Source organism: Diospyros lotus, chromosome 2 (genome assembly GCF_014633365.1).
Source record: "Diospyros lotus cultivar Yz01 chromosome 2, ASM1463336v1, whole genome shotgun sequence".
Lineage (NCBI taxonomy): Eukaryota > Viridiplantae > Streptophyta > Magnoliopsida > Ericales > Ebenaceae > Diospyros > Diospyros lotus.
The window spans coordinates 42,333,227-42,357,375 of NC_068339.1; the positions used below are offsets into that span (position 1 = coordinate 42,333,227).

At 38.7% G+C, this 24,149-nt stretch overlaps 1 protein-coding gene across 1 annotated transcript; it reads right to left on the minus strand.

Annotated features, from left to right (window-relative positions):
• Positions 1–1,102: 1,102 nt before the first annotated feature.
• LOC127794411 (uncharacterized) lies at positions 1,103–24,149 on the minus strand. The gene is made up of 4 exons (XM_052325469.1): positions 23,769–24,149; positions 21,697–22,141; positions 21,386–21,501; positions 1,103–1,643 (listed from the first exon to the last, which is right to left on the minus strand). Exons 1-4 carry the CDS (start codon positions 24,088–24,090, stop codon positions 1,210–1,212), a joined length of 1,317 nt encoding a protein of 438 aa, XP_052181429.1. The 5' UTR covers positions 24,091–24,149; the 3' UTR covers positions 1,103–1,209.

The window sequence follows — 24,149 nt, forward strand, 5'->3', positions numbered from 1 at the left end:
CATTATTCAGAAGGCCATTTCAAAAGTCTCTTTCTAAAATGCCCTATATCAAAAGACCTTTGGCCATCCAAAAGATCATCGCTTGCCATGACACCATACCTTAGGGATAGAGCTTCCGGAATACCCTTCGGAAGGACTCTCCAAACCTTTTCAAAACTCTTCGAATAGTTCACTAGCCCAACATCAGTCAAACAAGCCCTTCGAAAATGTATCTTATCTTAGTGACCGAACATCGATTGTATCCCAAGATCGTCAGCATCCATAGACATCCTACTTTTAAAAATTTTAATTGTTGTATTTTGACAACAACAAATATAAAATTCATCCTATCTCTATTGGTGTGAACATCACATGAAAGTTAGAGTTGAGTAACTAGGTAGGAGTTACTAGGTTTTTTTTTTTTTTAAGTAAAAACTTGATTTTACTTAATTTTTAGTTTTGAAGAGTAGAAAAATGAGAAAAAAAATATTTTTGTTACAATAAAATTTGAAAAATGGCTTAGTCTCTAAAATTACGGTAAGTTATTTTTTATTTTGAGATCAAAATTATAGCTTGACAAAACTATGCAGATACATAGATTTTTTTCCAGCTGAGATAGACAAAGACTGTTGTTAGATAGTTTAAATTTACAATTTTTTTTTTAAAAAAAAGATAAGAAATATTTTGTAAGCAAAACATGTTTTTCAAAGAATATGCATAATATAGTTTTAATGTACATATCTTATATACAAGTATAAAGCTAGCAGTCGCATCCAGGAGGGTAAGTTTCTTCAGTTCTTTTGTTTCAATTCGATATATCACAATAGAAGCCCAACACTAGAAAATATGAATTATTATTATTTTTATATGAAAATATTTTCCACTGGGGGAACCTTATTTGCGTCTTGGCTACAAAAGGAATGTTTGGGTTCCCCATAATCACTTGGAAAAGCAACGACATGATTCCGATTAGCTTATAATTTCAACATAGTATTAGCCGCAAGCAATGCGCAAATGAATGTGTCTCATCACAAACGCAAAATCAGTTAAGCTAAGTGTTAGTGATTTCAGAAAGAAAATTCTCAAAGTAGTAAAAAAAAAAAAAAAAAAAATTAACATAGCATTGAACTAGAAAGGAAATATGCTAACAAAAACTGGCAGAGATATCAGAGTATTAGTGGATCTCAAGTTTTCATCTATTGGCAAGCCAAACAACTAACTTGACATCTACTAGGAATCGCTATTAAGGTTTTGTCCAGATATTTGAAGATACGCCATCTGAGTATATCCGTTGAATACAGAAGTGTCAAGTCTAGACAAGCCAAGCCTCTGAAACCGACCAAACCTACCATCCTCAACAATGGGGCTGGGCGCACGAGCAGGATCGTACCTTGTTTGATGAGTCAGTGACGAGCCAGCCACCGGCGGGAGCTCCCAGTAAACATCCAACACTGATTCCACGAACCTGCTGTTCTTTAAGTGTTCTTTGTAGGTGATTGCCTTGTTACTGTGGTTGAAGTCATCACGCATTCGCCCCCGAACGCCCCACCATGCTTCACCAGGCCCGCATAGTTCTTCTATATCCACAGCCTTGTCCCAGAACTTCTTCCTTCTTGATCGTATCCTGGCTTCATCGCTATCTCTAAAGCAACTATGCCCACCCCCTGAAGCCACAAAAGCCTATATAAGTATGAATGCAAATACATACAAGCATCTTGTCAATCAAGATTCAGAATGGTTCGGGTTTGAAATCAAATCTTTTTTTTCCTGTAAATATTTGAAATCAAATCTTATGAAATTGAAGATGTCTTATTTGGTCTTTCACGACATTCCAATTTGTTAAGCTCATTATGAACTGTGATATTGAACACATTTCTCACCAATTTTAAGTTCCCAAACAACTGACTCAAGGAATCTGCCAAATTCAAAGACAGACATGAAAATATTGGAATGATTCTTAGAGAAGGCTCACCATTCATAGCGATTGTCTCCTAACATAACAATCCAATTATGATTTGACACTTTGGATAAAGTTGGAAATGGCATAAAGCATGGTTTCAAGAGAGAGAGAGAGAGGATGCCATAATTCTGCAATTGGTAACTGCTCTTTTTCATGACCAAGATGATAAAGTACAGAAAAACATGGTCCACCTAGCAAAAAAAATAAATAAATAACACGGTCCAACTATAATAATCCTGGAAGCTTCAGTTAGTATCTAATCAGTGGTCACATGCCCAAAGTTCATCAACACATACAGAAGGACCAGACTCCATTCACAAGCCAATGATACAATTCTTCAGGCTGCCAAGAACATCATGCTGAATCTGATAAGATGATAACCTTACAGGTTTAAATTGTAATCAATAACTACAATGATCACAGAAGAGGTGAAGTTCCAATTAGAATCAAATCAGTGGCTGCATGCCAAAAATTCACCAACGTGTGCAAAGGACAATTCAAACAGCAATAATACAGTTCTGCAGGCCACCACTAGTATCATGCTGACTCTCATCAGAGGGATAACCTCCAGGGTCTAAGTTGTGGTTCAATTTTGAGAAGGCTTGTGACCGTGTCTGTTGGGATTTCATTCTTTACATTCCGGATAAAATGAGATTTGATTTGGGTTGAAGTAGAGATCATGGATTAAGAACTGTACCAATATAAGATACTCTGTGTTAGCCAATGGTGCCATAAGGGATTTAATCCATAACTCCAGAGCTCTGAGACATTGAGGGACTGTTTAGTTGTGGAAAACAGTCCTACTTTTCCAGAAAATTACCCCACAGAAAACGGGAAACTAGAAAACTTGTTCAAATACAGAAATTTTCCAAATGGAAAATGAAGATCTGGAAAACACAGTTTTCCAAACTTGAGCTAAACTTGGAAAACTCCTAAAATGAGTTTTCTAAGTTTTCCTAATTAATTTGGAGATTTGGAAAAAAAAATTCCACAAATCATCATCTCCTTCTCTAACACAAGGTACACAAAAGAAATTAAAACATCTCTCATTTTTTGAGCATATGTTCTAATTTTCTAGATTGGAAATTCGCTCTTGCATTTTTAACATTTGAACCCATTTTCCAAAGTGATTTTATAGAAAATTGGAAATAGAAAACTGGGAATCATTTTCTACAACTAAACAGCCTCTGAGATTCTCTTTCTCATTTGTTTATCATGGCTATGGGCACGATCAGTTTCTTGCTTCTGAGAGTAGATAGACTGGGCTGGATTAGTGGACTCAGGGTTGGGAACAGGGAGGGTAACAGCATTAGAGTGTCACAACTACTCTTGGCAAGTAACCCCGTGATTTTTTGTGAGCCTTGCAAGAAGGATTTACAGTTTCCCAAGAGAACTCTCCTGTGCTTTGAGGCAGTTTCTAGGTTCAAAGTTAATCCATCATAATGTGTAATCTTTCTTGTCATCATATCACTTGTTTCAGTGAATTTGTTCAGGTGCACAGTGAGATCCATACTGACATATTCAAGCCTCCCTCTTGGCACCATATATTATAATGAAGCTGGCCTCCCTACCAGGGAGGCCATTGAGGTGTGAATGAGGCTAACCCTTGGAAGAGAGAATATTTGTCGAAAGGCAGGAGGCTCACTCTTATTAGGAGCACCTTATCTACATTTCCCACTTTTAAGATATATTCATTCATTATCCCACCTTGGGGATAATGAGGGTCGGATAATGAGACTGTAGAGAAAAGATTGCAACAAGATTTACTTTTGAAAGGTCTTGCTGACAAATTCAAGTACAACTTGAATAATCAGGACAAGGATTGCTTGCCCTTGGCTCGCAATGATTGAATATAGGCCAGTTGAGGTTTCTAAAGAATCCATCAGTGGGTAAATGGATGTGGAGATCTGTTCGGGATATAAGTCTCTGAAAGAGGGTCATTGAGGATAAGTGTCCCAAGGAGTGGACTGCTAGAAGCATTATGTCTCCTATTGAGGTAAGGTTTATAGGGACCACTGAGATTCTAACTTGATAATTAGGGGTTGCATGGGCTGCTTCATAAGTTCTTCAACCTCGTTAGCTAGAGATAAGAATGTCATTGTGAATGAATATTTCTCTCCTTTCTATTGACATGGTATGGTTCCCACAATTTGGAAAATTGAATACTTTATATTTTTTATTTGTTTAACTATCAATATATATATTTTTTGCTGTTTTGATATTGTTCATGCTCAAACCCAGGACAAAGGCGAGGACAAACAGGTTTAGCATCCACCAACAAGAGCAAGAGCCTTTTCTTGTATTCATTTTCATTCTACAAGACTCTTTGTGACAAAGGTAGAAAGAACGTTATCTTGGAAGATATTATGGAGGCTGACAGCCCCTTCCAGGTATTCTTTCTTTCTGTCTCTCTTTCAATTTCTTTTGCCATTTTTTAGGGGTCTTTGACTGCTTTGCTTCTTCCATTCCCACTATTGGCAATTTTAGGTGACAAGGTCAGTTTGTAATGGATTAAGGCTGTCTACAGAAGAAGGATGGCAAGATTAATAATGTGTCGCTTCATTAAACAATGATTGCAATATTTGGACTTTTTTTTTTTCTACTTCTAATGTAGGGTGGGTGATACCAACTTTTCTGATAATTTCTTGTGCTCCTAGGGGCAGTCAGAGACATATTTCGGTGATCATTCCATCTGTGTTTCATGGCACATCAGTTTAAAAAGAAATTAGAGTAAGAATTTTTTTTCTTTAAAGTGAACCTCTCACATTTCTCCATTTTTCAGTTTCAGGTAGAATACTTCTTTCTCAAAGAATTACAAACACTCCAATGAAGTTGATGCACCATGTTGGATGTTGATACTCATTGGAAAGTGCAAGTATAAACTTTTCACTTAACCAAATTGGATGATATGATACTTGTCATATAAGTTTCTATTACTTCTTGAACTTTTCACTACTAGATACCTTTAGGACACTTGGGGAGACACGTGCCTGCCAGAAGACATTGTGTTCATCATTTAACCAAATTACACAATATTATTTTAATAAAATAAGTTGAAATCAAGTATAAAATAAAAACGATGTGAATTCACATTTACCTATCCTTTTTCCTCTGAAAACTTAAAAAAATTATATGAAAAATAATTTTTCTAGCTATATTAACATATATACATATAAGATTGTCTAATCAATTATTTGACTTGCTCTGTCATTGTCAAATATGATTTTGAAAACCGTGTCAGCCTAATAACAAAATATCATTTCCTTTCTGTTGGAATGACCACATATTTTCCATTGCCCAGGAGGTCAACATGAAATAGTAGTGAAATAAGCAAAATTACATATTCAGAAAAACATAACGAAACTTATTGGAACTCACTAAAACTGTATGAACATTTCTGAAATAATGAGTTGTGATGGTTACTATAAATATCCAATAACATTTATTTCTATTTACCATTTATGTTAAAATAAATATTATGAAAACAAATCAAATTTAAAAGTTTATTCAAATAAGATATATAGTGCCAAAGAATGATCTACAGTTTATTTCAGAGAGACACTTATCCTCTTGCTTTAAAGGACTTTCACAACTATTAATTTGTGTATTCTTTTTCTTGATTCTTACTATTACTTGAATCTAGAATTCTTTGTAAGCTAATTACCTAGTTAAAACTTTTATATACAAAAATCTAATATGTACTGATTTCCAGTAGATCCTATTCTTTTTCTTTTCTTTAGGGAAAAAACTTATATAACAAGCTGGTAGGATATCTAAAACTAGAAGAAAAAAAAAACTATTTTTTTTTACTATTAAAATAGTAATTATATTTTCCATGATAATTATTTAAAATCTAAGTTTAAATGAAGATTTGTTTAATTTTTAGTTTTAAATTCCAAATCTTGTCATATGCTTCCATTTTTTTTTGGTTCCCTTGTGTTCCCAAAACATTTTGAATCACTTCCGTCTTTAAGCTAAACAAAACAGTAAGCCAAAATGACATGTTGATCCTGGTGTCGTTATATTTGTATCCTGTCAAGTTAATGTCATGCATCCATAATCATCCTTCTTAGCAATTCTGTTCTCTTAAGTGATAGGTTTCCACTTTTTGGTACAGGGTTAACCCCCATCTCCTGTTTTCTTATTTAAAATTTATTTATAGAAACAATCATATAAAAAGTCAAGATTTTACATTTTTAGACTACTTTCAAATTTTTAAGACTACTTCAAGTAAATGAGTTTCTTTTCATTTGGTTTCTATAGGTGAATTTTACCAAATTAACCAAACCTAGGCAAAAGAGTAATTCTTGCTCAATTATCAAAAAAGCAACTTAATTTTCTAGACATACCTTGTATACATAAGTAATCAGCCAAGGATATGCCTTGAGTCGCGTACCAACAGTTGAACTTCCTGTGCGCAATCAACAGAAAGTTACCCTTGGTGATGCCAAGGGATAAACTCTCCAATACCTTAGTCAAAGTTTTGCCCGAGTTGAAAGAGGCGACAGTTAGGAAAATAGCAGAAAGTTCGTTCAAAGTTACAATAGCATGTACTTGGCTTCATTACCCTCTCTGTCATCTTATACCCTAACATGTAACAATCATCTAGGTGGGCAAGCTCACCTAGTGGCCGAAGCCAGTGGAGGTCAACCAGTCACCCCATGATTCTAGATCATGGGTTCTCTCATGTTGTCACCCATCTTGATGGTAATCATCTCCCCATGACCATTAGGATAACCATTCATGTTTTCCATGCAAGATAATTGCCTGCCATGACTAATAATCGTCACCCATCTACAATGATGCACTATGATCAATAAGTGAACTATTTTTGTGACCATCTCATTTGCCATCACAAAAAGTTGAGTCCTTGTCAATGAGTATTGTGTCCTTGTCCATGAGTATCCTTCATGTCCAATCAAAATTTGTTTCAAGCAAGGGTGGCATGAGGTAGGTAGTGTGTGCACCCTGAGGGTGTTTATCCATCGAGAACTTTGCCTAAGATGTTTCCTTGTTAAGCACATGTGGGACTTGATATGACATTTCCCTTGGTCAATTGGCAATTCAGTACTAATTCACAATTTTTTCCGACATCAAATCCCCCCCTTGTCCAAGTATTGGAGTTTAGGAGGAAAACAAAAAAGTTTGTGTCTTTAATCATAAGCCTACCATGTATTATTATTTTCTTGTATGCATGCGAATCGCATCAAGACACATTCAAGATCTAAAAATAGTTGGTCTTATCTGATCAATGGAATCTGAGAAGAAGCAAGGGAATATTCCCTTTCCTCAAAGTTACATTCGTGACTAACATTCAAACTCCTTTAGCATTAAAGATTGGAAAAGTGAAGAGAATTTGAGCTTCCTATTTAGCTTAGCAATGACGTCTTCTCACTCTAGTAAGCTCCTTTCCATAAACTCTTCACACCACTTTATGTAGTTTTTGTATATATATTTTTGTTATTTATATTCTTAAGAAAAATCTGCAGGATGGGAACAACTCCCCCCCTATTAGGCAAGGATTTAACCCCAATCTTTTTCTTTTTGGGAGTTGTCTGCTGGATTTTTTCCTGCCCTTTCTAACTTCCTCTCATTTTGCCTTTAAAGAAAATAAGGCTCCCATGTGGAATTAAAGGGGAACCTTACCAATAAGACAATACAAAAAGGTGTTTCCTTAATAGAACAAGGGAAATTTAAGGAAGTTTACAGTTTCCTTCGCCTGAAGCACTTGATGGTATATGAATCTTGCCGCTTGTTTTCCTTCGTTAGGCATCATATGCATGTATGAGATAGCTTAAAATATGGCCTCCATATATCCCTTATGTGGAGAGTACACAATTTGTTGTTGTTCATTAGGGCAATGCTCACCCAGCTCACATCACATGCATGGAGATATTTGATAGGTTTTCTATTTTTGTGTTATGGGGCGTCTATAAAGCCCTCAGACAAGTTATTCAATTTCTACTTTGTTGCTTCTCCACCCATCAATTTGCTAGTAAGGCAAGGTCATGGAAGGGCAGATACTTTTTTGGCCCACCTTGTCATGACAATTACTAGTGAAAATAGATGGACCATCACTCGAAAGAAAGAGAGCACCTCTCCAGAAAGGGTTAAGGACGAGGTAGCTTTATTAAGTAGGCTTGTTGAAAACATTAATAACAATTAGTTTTCTGAGGTAACCTTGTAGCTATCAGCCTAAGTGGACCATTAGCATGTCTCATATTTTTTGTTATGTTAACCACATTTACCTATCTTCATCTCCTATCTATATACTTCTACACTTGAGATGAAGAAGATGACGACATTTTCCCTATCAATATTGTTCCTCTTTTAGTTGGTTCAGCTCACAGAACGATGCTAGTGTTCAAGAATTCCTCATCGCCATCATCTTCTAAGGGGATATCAGCTTCCTGATAGGTGTTTGAGGCCTCCTCTACTCCCTCTCTAGTGCCTTGAGCACCAATAACGTTCTATGAGCTGAAGCAACTAGGTGTGAGGAACAATATTTATAGGCAAAATGTCGTCATCCAAATAAGAGATGGACACAAATGGACTCAACGAAAAATCCAATGAGGACACAAACCAATGGGCCTACTCAAGCCAACAACTAGAAGGTTGCCCTTAAGGAACCAACTATTATCAAGGTTTTCAACAAACCTGCTTAACAATGCTACCTAATCTTTTAGTCTTTCCAAAGGGGTGCACACTTTCTTTCGAGCAATAGTTCATCAATTTTCAATAGCCCAATACAAAGCAAGGCAAGCTAAAAAGTACCTACCCTTCCATGACCTCACATTAGCAATAGTAGATTGAGAGATGAAGTGATTTCCGCACGTTAAAGAGACCTAACTAGACTTGTCATTGCAAGAAACAAAGTAAAAGTGGAATAACTCGCACAAGGGCTCCACAAACACCACATGACACAACAATAGAAGGCTCCTCAAGTATCTCCATGCATGTGTCACATGCCAAGGGTAGCCATTGTAATTTTGGTTTTAATTTTCTGTTTTTCATTTTTTGTTAGGGCTATTTGTCCTATAGCTGGTCTGTTAGGGCTATTTGTTCTATAGATAAAGGAAGTTAGAACATGGGATGTACGGCACATGGGTGCATGGCGTGGCTATGAGGTATATATTAAGCTCTGTAGAAAGGAAGTAGGATGAGTAATGAATTGAATATTTCTGTATCTCTCTCTGTTATCTTCTCTCCCTTATTCTCATCTTCTTGCTGTTGTTTCTATCCCTCCCACCTGATCTCTCCCTCCAAATTCTTCTCTTAATCTTCCCAATTCCCTTTCCATACCCTAGCTCAACCCTAAGGGTGTGACAATTGGTATCAGAGCCATTCAATCATCGATTGGATTCAGGCAAATCCACAGCAATTAGGTTCAGATTTCTGAAGGCCAACTCCAAATGCGATTTAGACTAGTGGTTCATGGTAGTTGCCAGAAACGGATTCAAATCAAAATTGTTGTAATTCAAGCACAACTTAGCAACGAATTAGTTAAGCAAACCGGTGGCCTTTGAGAGCTACCCACCCCGATCAGAAGTTCCAACCCATACTAGTCAAGATTCCAACCCATACTGGTGAAGCAAACCGATGGCCTTCGAGAGCTGCCCATCTTGATCGGAAGAAGATTCCAACTTGTTCTAGAGAGGCGACACTAAGCAAGGCAACCAGGAGGCGACGATGGCAAAAGGGATGAGGATGAAGCTCTTTGAAACACGATTGGACACTCTGGAGCAGAGAATCTGACAACACCAAGAGTAGCTTGATGACAAGATGGACCTGATGGATGTCGGCCTACAACAAACCCAGGAGGAGTTGGGTCAAACAAGAGCAAAAGGTGTGGCCACGTGGGAGGAAGTCACCAACCTCCGAGCAAATGTCCAGGGCCATAGGACTGGAATCGGGTAGCAACTAAGCACCGTGTTGAACTTGTTCTCACGGTTGCCAAACGTTAGCCTTTCGATGGACTTCCCTCTAAGGTTGAACACAACCCCAACATTGACGGGAGCAAGGGGCAAACCATCGATTAACCACTTGGTGGGCATGGAGGAACGACCGAAAAATTTCCAATGAGGACCATATGTCAATGTTAAAGATGGAGATTCCGACATTTGAGGGAAGCAAGCCACGTTGGTGGGTTTGACGTTGCGAGCGATTCTTCCACCATTACCGGGTGGAAGATGGCCAAAAGGCAAATTTGGCTGCCACTTACTTGAATGACATAGCAGACTCGTGGTTCCAAGGCTGGAGTGACAGAAGGATTGTTCTAATTTAGGAAGAGTTCGTCGGATTTCTGTGTCCGTTTCGGGGAGAGAACCATGACCGACATAATGGAGGAATTTAACAAGCTAAGGTAGGTCAGGTCGGTATAAGAGTATCAAACCAGGTTTGAGGAGCTTAAATCATTAGTGGTCATCTCTTATCTGACCTTGAATGAAACATATTTTGTGTCTAGTTTCGCAAGTGGGTAGAATGACGAATTAAGACCAATTGTGAAGATGATGCAACCAGAAACAGTGCAACAGGCAACGAAGACGACAAGAATGCAAGAGCCTGCATTGGAGGCTATTTTTAAAAAGCACAAAACTGTAACAGAAGGGTATCCTCAAAGCGGTCAGGAGGTGGGAGAAAATGCTTGGACAACAGCCTCAAATCGAACTCAGGGAAAAGAGCATCCTAATGCTACCAAATCTCCTATTATGGAGTCCAAGAGAAGACTTGGATTATGCTTTAAATGCAAGACAAATTCAGTCCAAGCCACCAATGCCGAAGACAGTTGTTGCATATGGAAGGTTTAGAGGAAGACAACAAAGCAAGAGAACTAGCCGGAATTGGATAAAGGAACAATGGATTGACAATAATAAGTTTCTTGGAGACAAAAAAACATTTCAAAGGGGAAAATTTATCACATGCCAAGGGTAGCCATTGTAATTTTGGTTTTAATTTTCTGTTTTTTTTATTTTTTGTTAGGGCTATTTGTCCTATAGTTAGTCTGTTAGGGTTATTTATCTTATAGCCAGAGGAAGTTAGAATCTAGGATGTACTGCACATAGGTGCGTGGCGTGGCATGGCTGTGAGGTATATATTAAACCTTAGTTGTAGGAAGGAAGTAGGATGAGTAATGAATTGAATATTTTTGTCTCTCTCTTTGTTATCTTCTCTCCCTGATTCTCATCTTCTTGCTGATGTTTCTATCCCTCCCATCTGATTGTCAACTCCCTAAGGATCTGACAAGTAATTCTCGATCAGTGGAAGGATTGAGAACGAGAGAGAATTTAGGGAGGAGAGAAGATAGAATGATAGAGATAGAGAAATTCAGAATTTGTTTATGAATTTTTCATAACATCCGTGGAGGGGATCAACAGTTTTTATAGCTTGATCCTAACCTCCCCCATGTGCGGGTAACTGCTTACATGTGCTGGGAATGTACCAGCTGCCAATGCAACAACAAACTTGGTACAACCCCCCTACAACATATTTTCTCATATACTACTTTTCCCTTCTATTACATTCTAATTACAGTTATCCCCCCTTACTCGTTAGTACATGACAATTACCCCTCCCATCAAAATTTTCTTGTCCTCAAGAAATGTTGAGGCGGCTTGCCACTCTAGGAAATTGCTTGAGGATATCTAGAAGATACTCCCAGGTATTATTATCCGGATGAAGGTTAGACCATTGGATAAGGAATTGAGTGACCCTGCCTGTAGATTACTCTTCAGTCCACTATAGTTGTAGGTTCCTTCACACTGTCACTAGCATTTGGAGAAGTAGGCAGGGTTGAGCTCACTGTTTGTACTCCCATTGACTTCTTGAGAAGTGAGACATGAAACACCGGATGGATATTAGAACTCTCTGGTAGCTGCAGTCAATAGGCCACATTTCCCACCTTTGCGGTAATAGGGAATGGTCCATAGAACTTTGGGTTTAACTTTGAACTGGGTTTTTGGAGTAAGGCCCTCAAATGGCCCGATTTAAGCTTCAAATACACTACCTCCCCCACTTGAAACTCTCTTTCACTCCTCCTTGTGTCTGCAAACTGCTTCATACAATTCTTGGAGTTAGCCAATTCTATCTTAAGTACTTGTAAGGCCTGTTGCCTTTGCTATAGGTAAGTGTCTAGGGCTGCAATTGTCAAAGAGTCTCCCAAGGCTGGTAGTAAAGGAGGCATGTAGCCATAAAGAGCTTCAAAAGGAGATCTCTTTATGGACTTGTGATGGCTGGAGTTGTACCACCATTGGGCCATGGCAAGCCATTTGTGCTAAGACTTGGGTTGTAGAAAACAAAAACACCTTAAGTACATCTCCACACACTGATTAACTCTTTTTGTATGGCCGTTCGATTCCAGGTGGAATGCAATAGACATGTTGAACTTGACCTCCAATAGCCTCATTAGCTCTTTCCATAGTAGGCTAGTGAAAATTTTGTCTCTATCAGATACTATAGCTCTAGGTGTCCCATGCAATTTCACTACTTGATCCAAAAATACCTTAGCTATTTCTTGGGCAGTCTAGGGATGAGTTAATCCAATAAAATGGCCATATTTAGTGAATATGTCCACTATAACCATGATGCAGTCCTTCCCCCTGACTTGGGAAGTCCTTCAATGAAATCTATTGAGATGCTCTCCAAAGGCCCCCTTGGAATTTCCAAAGGCTATAATAGCCCTATGTTAGATTACAAGTCTGACAATAGAGTTCTCAAGGAATCGAGAACGAGAGTTGGTTGAGAATTAGGAGATGTTTGGGAGGGAAAGAGAGATCATAACAGAAAGAGAAGTTTAGAGAGAGAATTGGAGGGAAACTCATTTCCAATTTCATTCAACATATGTGGCTTTAGCACCTTGTTCAATTATTTATATAGATTCGACAACTTGGGCGCCAAAAATGGTTGGTCCCAAGCCATGTGTGCTTACAAATTGGCTACAGCATGTTGGAACATTCTACCAGCTATGCTTAAACGAAAATTCAATTTCTAGTAGCCGAATTACACATTTATTTATATCACTCGGCTAGCTACCATAACACCCTAGAGAAGCTACATTCTCTGACTTGCACCTCCTACAAGTATCACATCCCAACACAAATTCCATTACGTACCTTTTTAGCCCTGGCCAATGGAAGAGTTGTTTAACCTTGTGATAGGTTTTCACAATGCCTAAATGTCCCATTATGGGGGAGTTATGTAGCGCTTCTATAGCCAGCCTCCCTTGATATTTGATCAAGCCATTGGTCAGTGTATACCGGAGCCTTGACGTTGGATCAACCACTAATTGTTGAATAACCTCCTTGGTTTTCCCATTTGCTTCATAACTTGAAACTACTTCTTGGCACCAATCTAAGATTACTATTGTGATTGCAGTAGAGTTGCCCTCCTCATAACACTTGGATAGTGCATCTGCTACTAGGTTTTCTTTTCCCTTCTTATATTGGATTGTGTAATCCAATCCCATCAACTTAGTCATCCCCTTCTGTTGCAATTGAGTATGCAACCTTTGCTATAGCAAGAATTTCAGACTTTCATAGTCTGTTTTAATCACAAACTTACCTCCCTCCAAATGGCCTATTCGTCGATGCTCAATCCAAGATGCCTTGGAACTAGTGCCTGGCTAAGAAAAGCCAATGGCCTACCCTTTTGAACCAACATAGCCCCAATCCCACTAGCATTAGCATTCGTTTCAAGAATGAACGGTTTATTGAAGTCGGCCAGCCCCAAACTAGGCACCTCACTCATAACCTTCTTAAGCTTGTAAAAAGCCTCCTCTGCCTTAGAATCCCAATAGAACCCATCTTTCTTCAACAATTCCATTAGGGGCCGACTGATGAAGCCATAATCCTTAACAAACCGGTGATAGTAACCAGTTAGTGCTAAGAAAGCCCTAAGGCCTTTGACATTGTGAGGCCTTGGCCAATTAACCATGGCTGCCACCTTGCTAGAGTCAATGCTTACCCCTGCATTAGATATAATGTGGCCTAAATACACCACTTGTCCTTGTGCAAAGGCATATTTTGACTCCTTGATAAATAATTGATTGAGCCTAAGGTCCTCAAAAGTGGCTTTTAGGTGGTCGAGATGTTTAGCAAAAGAAGGGTTGTAGATTAGAATATCATCAAAAAACACTATTAAGTTTAGGATCTCTTAGATAACTCAATCAATGATTCTAGTTGCCAATTCACTCATACGCCTCACCTGAAATCAATCTCAAACAACACAAAATATGCAACTGTAATGAAAAGACATAATTAAAGGAATGAAAACAGAAATGAAGCAATCAAACCACAATCACAAGAGGTGCAACAATTATCTTGGTTCAAGCCACGAAAATGGCCCTACATTTAGCCACCAAGAACGAGAGCAATTCCACTAGAAACCAAGTGTAGAACAGTTACAAGAAGTCCCTCTCTTCTTCCTCTCTAACTCACGAATTCACTGCACTCAAGAGATTACAAACACTCTTCTTTACACAAAGTATTCCCTCTCTTCTTTACAGCAGTCTTACTCGTATTCAAAGACTTTTGAAATGATTAATATCTCACTCTTCCATCTCTATTCCACCGAAGTACAATCTTCTTAGAGATCTATGTTACACGGAAACAGAAACGTGAAACGTTTCTGATAGGAAATGGAAACGTGGAAACAGACATTCTTCTAAAAAAATAGGCATAAATAGGGTCCGAAACGGGAATCGAAAACGTTTTGAAAACGGGAAACGGCTCGTATGAGGTGTTTCCGTGCAACATAGTTGGAGATTACAAAGATTTTCTTGGACACAAAACTTTCCTCTCACACACACTGCACTCGATCATAGAGAATGAATGATCATCTGTGACTACCCTACCCTATGTCTCCTATTTATAGACATTATGGGCGGTAATTACAAGGTTTTTATTTAACTTACACAAAGACCAAAATACCCCTCAGAATAAAACACCTAAGCTGGACTCTTCCAACTTAGAATAAAACCAACCACTTTAAACACTCTAGACATCTCCTATTCTTCTTAACCTTCTAAATTGTTTTCTCAATGCAAAACATCAACACACTAGGGTGAATTTGCAAAGGTAGGGCTTAAAATCCGATTCATTAACGCCTAAAAGGTAACTGGGGCGTTGGTGAGACCAAAGGGCATAACTAAGAATTCATAGTGCCCTTGGTGGGTTTTGAAGACTATTTTGGGAATGTCTTTAGGCCTCATTCAAATTTGATGGTAGCCCGATCTAAGGTCTAGTTTGGTAAAAACAGTAGCATATTTAAGCTCATCAAGCAAGTCTTCCACAATAGGTATAGGAAACCTGTCTTTGATGGTTATGGCGTTTAGTAGGCAATAATCAACACAAAACCTCCACATCCATGAACCATCTTTCTTTCTTACAAGTAATATGGGTGATGCAAAAGGGTTGTAGCTTGGTTGAATAATAGACTTGTGCAACATGCCTTTGATGAGTCTTTCAATTTCGATTTTCTGTCTTGGTGGGTAACGGTAAGACCTTACATTGACCGGTTTTGTGTTTGGCTTAAGATTTATAGTGTCGTCAAAGGGTCTCTCAGGTGGAAGGGAGTTGGGTTCCATAAAGAGGTCCTTGAACTCAATTAAAAGTATATTAAGAGAGTCAAGTCTCATGTACCTTCCCTTGATCATGGGAGTGGCTACTCACAGTCACTGTTATTTCTCTTCCTTACTTTGAATTGTCCCCTATAGGTTCCATGGCATGAATGGAGAATAGTTGTGCCACCAGAGAGAACTTACTCTTGAACATTCTTTGTAGCTTCTTCCCCGAAATCATCTTGCATACCCCCACTTCATGGTTACCTGTTAGGGTCCTTCTTCTTCCATCTTTCTCGAAAGTTACCTCCATTTTATTAAAATCGAAGCTAATTGGAATTCCCCCCTTCATCCAATCAACACCAAGCACCACGTCACAACCCCCCAACTTGAGCAACCTCAAGTCAGCTATGAAATCCTCCCCATTCATCTCCCAACAAAACCCCTTGCACACTGATACCGAGAGGGGTTGAGAGTGAATGATCTCACACCCTAGCCTTTTTGCCACAGCTTCATCCAAAAAGCTATGGGTACTCCCGCTATCAATGGGTACCATTATGGGGTAAATGTTTACTCTTCCCTCCATCTTAATGATCTTACTGTTGGCCACCCATTTCAAGGCATGCAATAAGTTTTCTCCTCTATCTTCCCCTTTAGTCTCAGAAGGCTCCCCTCCTTCCTCTTCTTCGTCATCTTCTTCTTCTAGCAGTAGTAACTGCCTTTTGCACCTATGCCTCAAGAAAAACTTATCTCCACATCTACAACATAGCCCAGCCTAACGTCTTTGTTCCATCAATTTTCCTCCATTTGTAAGAATAGGTGTGGTCAAGGGCAATGCTAGTACACCCTTACCATTGTGCCCCATATCCCTTACCAACATTCTGTTTTCAGCCTACCATCCCCTGGGGATCACCCCTTTTGTTTGACCCCCCTGCTTCTTCATCAAAGCCTCGATGGTCAATTCTTGTAGCCTTGCACTCTCAGCAGCTTGCTTAATTGTTCGAGGCTACATCATTTTCACCATTGGCCTCACTTCATCCCCTAGGCCACTAATAAAACTTGACACAAAATACTCAATGGGGATTGTGCACTATCATTAAGAACCTTAGCTCTGCAAACTTGAGCTGATAGGCCTGCACTGTTCCCTCTTGTTTGAGCTTATTAAACTCCTCAATTACATCACTCATGCTCCTATCCCCAAATCTCTCACAAAGATCATCAGCAAAAACATTCCATGGGGCTTCCTTCCTTCACTATAATCCACCCTTGAAACCATGCATCTCCCATATCGTTCAGGTGAGCAGAATCCCGAGTGATCTTTTGTTGTTCCTACACTTGATACAGGGTTGTCCTTTCACACCTCCTTATCCACCATCTTGGATTCTCCCCCATCAAACAGTGGAATCTCCAGTTTTGGCACAAGGAAGCTCGGATGATTACGATTAGCCTGAGCTCCCGACCTCTTCTCTAGCAATACTCCCCTATAATCTCCGATTCCAACTCAAACTCCGATGATCCTACTGGTCCGTGCTCCATTCCCACTCCGGGAAGGATTGGCTCCAACCTCTCCCTAGGAGGAAATCTAGCTGAGAGTCTTACCGGTTGTTGGGACGCAAACATCCTCATGAACTAGTGCATTTGCTCCATCACCTATTCCCGTAGCAAGGTTCTCTGCTCCTGGTTCTCTTCACGCCACCTCTCCATCACTCAGTTAATCCGGTTATCCACCCTTGTTTCGACAGAGGATTCCAGAGTTCCCGTTCTCGTTTGCATCTCCGCCATCACTGCAGTAACCTGCTATATCTAAGACTCCATTTGTTTCATCCTCGTTCCAACAGCCATGGCAATGAATTCTCAAGAATTCGATCAACGCCCAAGAGCATTGCTCTAATACCAAAATGTCAACTCCCTAAGGATCTAACAAGTAATTCTCGATCAGTGGAAGGATCGAGAGAGAAAGAGGGAGAACAAGAGAGAATTTAGGGAGGAGAAAAGATAGAACGAGAGAGAGAGAGAGAGATTCAAAATTTGTTTATGTATTTTTGATAACATCCGAGGAGGGGATCAACGATTTTTATAGTTTGATCCTAACCTCCCCCATGTGCGGGTAACCGCCTACATGTGCTAGGAATGTACCAGCTGCCAATGCAGCAACAAACTTGGTGCAACCCCCTTACAGCATATTTTCTCATATACTACTTTTCCCTTCTATTACATTCTAATTACAGTTATCCCCCCTTACTTGTTAGTACATGACACTAATCTTCTTCATCTTCTTGTTGTTTCTATCCCTCCCATCTTATCTCTCCCTCCAAATTCTTCTCTTAATCTTCCCAATTCCCTTTTCATACCCTAGCTCAACCCTAAGGGTGTGACAACATGTGATGTGAGCTGGGCAGGCACCACCCTGATAAAGTCTAACAAATTCATGACTCTCCATATAACCGGTATATGAGAGTCATAGGTGAAAGCTAACTCAATCTAGTACACCCACCCATAGCATACTTGACATAGGAAATCAAGCAACAACATTTGCACACCATTGTATGTTTCAAAAGGAGGGAATCCCATAAACTTTCTTAAATTTCTCTTACTCAATTAGAGAAACACCTTTTCAATTGTCTTGTTGGGAGGGTTTCCCTTTAACTCCACAAAAAGAGAGGAAGTTAAAAGTCTGGTTGAGTCTTTTTAAAGTGTAGAAATGCTTCATCCCTTAGTCTATTAATAAGGCAAGGGAGGGAAGAGTACGTATTTTTTTAGCCCACCTTGTTATGATAGTTAGTATTTGCTACTAAAAATCAATGGATCATCCCTTGGAAGAATGTGTGCACCCCCTTAGCAAGGGTCCAAGACAAGTAACTTTATTAAGGAGGCCTATTGAACACTTGATGATGGTTCTCTACATTAACATTGTGCTTACCAACCTGAGCAAGCCCATTAGTATATGCCTCCTCATATTTTTTGTTGACTACCTTTGCTCTATCTTCATCTCTTTTACACTTGAGATGCAAAGGATGACAACATTTTCCCTACCAGTATTGTTCCTCTCACACTTGGTCGGTTCAGCTCACAGAATGTTATTAGTGGTCAAGGATTCTTCATGTCATCATCTTCTTCGTCTTCTTTATCTTCAAAGGGGATATCAACTTCCTAGCAAATGCTTGAGATCTCTCTAGTGCCTTGAGCACCATTAACATTCTATGAGCTGAAGCAACTAGGTGTGTGAGGGACAATATTGGTAAAGGAAACATTGTCATCCAAATAGGAGATTATGATAGGGTAAATGGGGTCAACATACAACACAAGGAGGAGACACAAACTAATGGGCCCACTCAAGCCAACAACTACAAGATTACACTCAAAGAACCAACAGTCAACAAAGTTTTAAACAAGCCTATTTAATAAAGCTACCTAGTCCTTCACCCTTTCCGAATAAGTGTGCACTTTTTGAGTGATGATCCATCAATTTCAATAGCTCAATACTAATTGTTGCAGCAAAGAGGGTAAAAAAAGTACTTGCCCTTCCACAACCTTGCTTTACAAGCAAATTAAGAAATTAAGCAATTTCTACACTTCAAAGAGACCCAACCAAACTTGTCATTACAAGCAACAAAGTAGAAGTTGAAAAACTTGGGGGGCAAGGGCTCCACATAAGCCCTATGACACAACAATCAAAACCCATTAAGTATTTGCATGCATTTGGTGTGAGCTGGCAAAGCACCACCTTAATGAACTCCAACAATTTCATGACTCTAAATCTAAGAGGTATACAGAAGTTGAACATGAAAGTGATCTCATATATGCATAGCATGCTTGACAGAGGAAAACAAGCATGATGATCGCATACAATTGAATGTTCCAGAATGAGGAAACCCCATAAACTTTCTTAAATTTCTCTTGCTCAATTAGAGAAACACCTTTTCAAATTGTCTTATTTGAGGGTTTCCCTTTCAGATTCTTAAAAATTAGGGGAACACCATTACTAAGCAAAGTAAGGAGCTCAATTTCTCTCTAACGCTAGGGGAGCTATAAATGTTAGCCATTAATATAACTTTGAGGAAGGTTCGCTCTTATAGTGAGAAAGGAATGAGGGTATACTCCTTTATTCTCTTTCAGATTCCCTAACAATCAGATAATGCTAACTACTCCCAAATTTTGAATACTACCATATATGTTTCCTAATTGCCATCAGTTTCAAATAAGGCAATGATTGACATGTATACAAGAAAATATGTCATGGCCAACTAATGACAAAAGATGCAAACAAAGTTTTTATTTTGCTACTTCTTAGAGTCAACCTGGGATACAAAAGTGGGGGCCATCTAATGTGGGGGAGAAATTGTGAACTAATTGCCACATGAGTAAGGGACACATCAAATCAAGTCCCGTATATGCCTAATAGGAAAACATTCTAAGTGAAGTTCTTAATGGATAAACACCATAAGATGCACACACTACTTGCCTTATACCACCCTCACTTGGACACAATTGTCCGTGATGGTTACTCATGGACTCCACTAGCCATGAATTGATGGTGCTAACCATGATGAAGACACCCACCAACATGGCAAACAAGAATAGTTACCTTACCAATCATGGGAGATGGTTATTGTCATAGCAAATGGGAAGACACATGAAAACCCATGATATGGAATCATGGGGTGATTGATTGACCCCCACTAGCTTTGGCCACCGACTGACCTCACTTACCCATATGGTTATTACACCTCAAGGTATAAGATGATAAAAGGTAACAAAGCCAAGTATAAACCAATGTAACCATATTTCTCCTATTTTTCTAATTGTCGCCTCTTTTAGCTCAAGCACAACTCTAACTTAGGCATTGAAAAGTTTATGTAGCTTTCTAATTGATTGTGCGCATGAACCTCCTTCAACTGTTGGCATGAAGTTCAAGGCACTGCATGTTTGCAATCCGACGAGGATTCCAACAACAACTTCTTGTTTTTTTTTATGCACTCACGAAAATACTTTACTACCTGGTAAAGATGCAGTCAAAATAGAGAAGTAGAAATAGATAACTGAGGGTTAACATAATTCCGTTGTGACGCAACGTGTAATGCTTGTGTAAAGAAAACACACAAAGAAACCCTTGAAACAATAAGCTTCAAGTACCCTTGAGAGAACAAACTTTAATGACCAAAACTGGACTTTCAACTAAGCGCAAGAACCGAAGCTCCTTGTTGGAAAAAACCAAACTAGTTTGCTAGAATTTATTAAATAAAAAAACTTATTACAACCCCTAACTTCTAATACTTGTAAACAAAATCCAACTAGAATTCTAATAGAAATAAAATCCTAATCAAACATGAAGTAGAATCTTAAAACTTATAAAGTTTTGCTATTGTTCCGGCGCTACTGTTTGGGCCGGTTCTGGGTTGTCCGGTTTGGGTAGGGTTAGCCTTGGACCGGGTCTTGATTGGTGACCGCATCACGTTGGGTACATGATATAATTGCAAAATTTTGCATACTTGTTCATAAACCCCTCAGTAGCCTCAATGAAGTCACAATATTCCTTTATTTAGACAAAATCAAATTAATTAGAGACTCCAAAGCTTCTTTCATAGGTTGAGATCAGCTTTTTCCAAACCAGGAAAGAAAAAACAAATAGGCAAAAAAATCTTAGGGGCACTAGCAAACTATGGGAGGAAAAGGAAGAAAAATTAAGCCCCCAACACCCACACACCCCCAACAGGGAAATTATGGACTTTGAAAAGTCAAAGAGTGGTTGGGCCAAGATTACCCAGTAAAATTGACCATATATATAACCTCTTTCACCTTGATAGGAGTTCCATGCATTTCAAGGAACATACACTGTAAAACCATTAATTGTTCATATATGGACTGATAATTAGTAAAAATGACAGAAGAAGCACCTCTTATATAAAATTGGTCACATATCTGTCTGAATGAGTAATGGTCTCCGGTTCCAGTATCATAGTTGTCCTCAAAAACAAGATGCCTGAAGCCAGCTTTTAGTGCCTGCTTGAGCCTGCAGATCAGCATAACATATGAACAGGAAACATGATTTGACTCATTAGCAGGGATGGTGCACTGGCATGCATAAGGTGAGAAAGAAAAACTGGATTACTAACATCACATATGTATGTTTATTAACAAATGTGAATTATAATATAAGCAGATTAATGATAGATAATGGTTTGGATTATCAATAAGACATGATCACCTTTTTAGCTCATTCTGATGATCATCAAAGAAGACAAGAACCCGACTGAGATCTGTAATTCCATGTTTCTTGAACACAATGCCCCAGTCAACACTGCCAAAATCCACAAAATCTTTTCCAGCAAAGTATGTGCAGTTCCCATCTACATAAGCAGGTCCCTTTTTAAGGTATTTCTCAGGATGGCGAGGTGAAAGGGAGACAATAGGTTTGTCAGGCATTGCTTGCCTCAAAACCCAAGTCGAATGACCCTTGAAAGCACCACTCTCAATCATCAGATCAGGCTGCAGCCATCGAGCAATGAACCAAAGACCAAAGCTGTGGTCAAAACCCATCCCATACATGTTATTTTTTATGGGTCGTGTTTCATATATTGGTACAAACTCTTCCAAACCCTTGAGTAAATCCTTGGTTGTCCATTCAACAGTTTTTCCATGTTTCGATCTGCCTTTTGCCAAGGATAACAATTAAATGAGCACAAAGTGTAAGATCCTCGTGACTGAATAATTAAATCAAATTATAGAACCTAAATCACTTAACAAAATTGAATTGCAATATTCATTAATTCATTACCTTTTAAAATTCAGTGGAAGAACCAATCAAGCAATTACCAAAAGCAGAAAAGGAAGATAACAGATAGAAAGTAAATGAGAACTCATGGCAAGCAAACAAAAAATAAATGTGCAACAATAAAAGAAAAATTATCAACCAAAAACATACAGAATGGGAGGGTAGAACAAGGATCATATAAGAGATTCCAAGGGATTTCCACAAACTGAGTGGTCATAATCTGCAACATAATCTTTCAGCATTTATAAAATGTTTCTTCTTTGAGTATTGTATTCCAAAATAATGGCTTTTTCCTTTCATTATTCTTCAATTATTTACTTATATTTCCATCAAGGGGCTCAAAGACCGAGTGCATGTCTCCAATGAGCAAAAAAGTATCACAATTTATAGACAATGACCCAGCAAGAAAAAATAAGTTCAAAAGACCAACAACTTATTCTTCTATAATTCTATTTAAAGAAAGTAATGGAGGACTGCATTAACAAATATCAAGGGAATGCACACAACAAAAAGACTTAAAATTAAGAAGCTACAAATAGGGGATATGGACATCCACAACACTGACAAGATTTTTACTTATCAACAATTCATATGTTACAGGTCAATTTAAAAATAATAAAATACCTTCATTTTTTAATTACATATACCTTTCTTTTCTTTTTGATAAGTAAAAAATAAAATAAAATAAAATAAATTACATTTGTATGATATCAACATAATGAAAAAAGTTTTTCACATTTTAATATTATCTTTAAAGAATGCTAGTTATTATGTGATGTGCGATGCTCGGCATCTGAAGTTTGTTAGTTTCTTATAGTTGATGTTTGTTTCACATGAACATGCAACCTGGCAAAAAAGTAAATGTTGATCCTTCAGACAGCAATGAAGATAAACCTAAAAATTAAAGATATATAGATTCGAGAATATATTTCAATATCACAATGATATTTAAGGGGTTAGGAAAAAGAATTGAAGCCCTGTAAGAAAGTTTTAGTCAATATGCCTACTGAGGGGAATGGATCAATTTTACAGTGACATGGATTAAGAGCTTTCAATATTATTTAACAATTAATGAGGATGCATAGGATTTGTCAATTACAGCCGTCCATGAGGTTGTTCTATGAGGAATTAGCTCAAGATACAATGGTGGGCACTTAAAGTTCATAAAAGCACCCAATCATGCCCCCAACGCTACTCAAAGCATTATCAGTATCAACACACTTCACAAAAACATGCACACACAACTATTCCGAAATAGCAAGCGTGATCAACATTTACGCTTAGGGGCAAAAGTGCTGTGGAATTAAACAATATCAAATGCATTAAACTTGAGCTTCAATCTTCATTTTGCCATATCGAGAAGCTAAATGACACGAACACTCCTTAGAAATATGCATATTGGAACCTAAATTCGACGGTTAGCAATTTAGATCTGGACAAACACTAGAAAAACAAAATCGACGAAGCGCGGAAATGTTAACAGATCGGAGGGAGAGAAAGCTTACACCAAGGCACGCCGAGAGATCCGTAGTCTGATTCAGGATCTTCGTAGCCGAAGAAGCGCATACGAGATACAGGATCGCAAGACGAGGAGACACAGACGAGATTACGGGAGTGAAAAGCGAGAGAGGAGACCAGGAGGAGGACTAGGACGAGGACGAGGCATGGCCAGAAGTAACCTGTCCTAGCCAAGTAGTTGGTGGCTCGTGTGAGCGGCGACATGTGCTTTCTGGTCTTGGATTCATCGCCGTCGTCGTCGTCTCCGTCGCCGGTAGCCTGCGGCGACCTACGGGCAGACAGCACTCTCTCCAGCATCTTTGGGCTCATCTCACTTACTGCGATTCTTCCCAGGAGTTTGCTTGTGCCATGAGCATTAGGATTGCACA

What these genes read in the sequence shown, in the direction of transcription:
- LOC127794411 (XM_052325469.1), bottom strand. Translation starts at nt 24,090, where the DNA reads ATGAGCCCAAAGATGCTGGAGAGAGTGCTGTCTGCCCGTAGGTCGCCG. An exon ending in ATCTCTCGGCGTGCCTTGGT is followed by an intron (nt 22,142 to 23,768) that starts GTAAGCTTTCTC and finishes CCTTGGCAAAAG; the next exon opens with GCAGATCGAAACATGGAAAA. An exon ending in CATCAGAATGAGCTAAAAAG is followed by an intron (nt 21,502 to 21,696) that starts GTGATCATGTCT and finishes GCTGATCTGCAG; the next exon opens with GCTCAAGCAGGCACTAAAAG.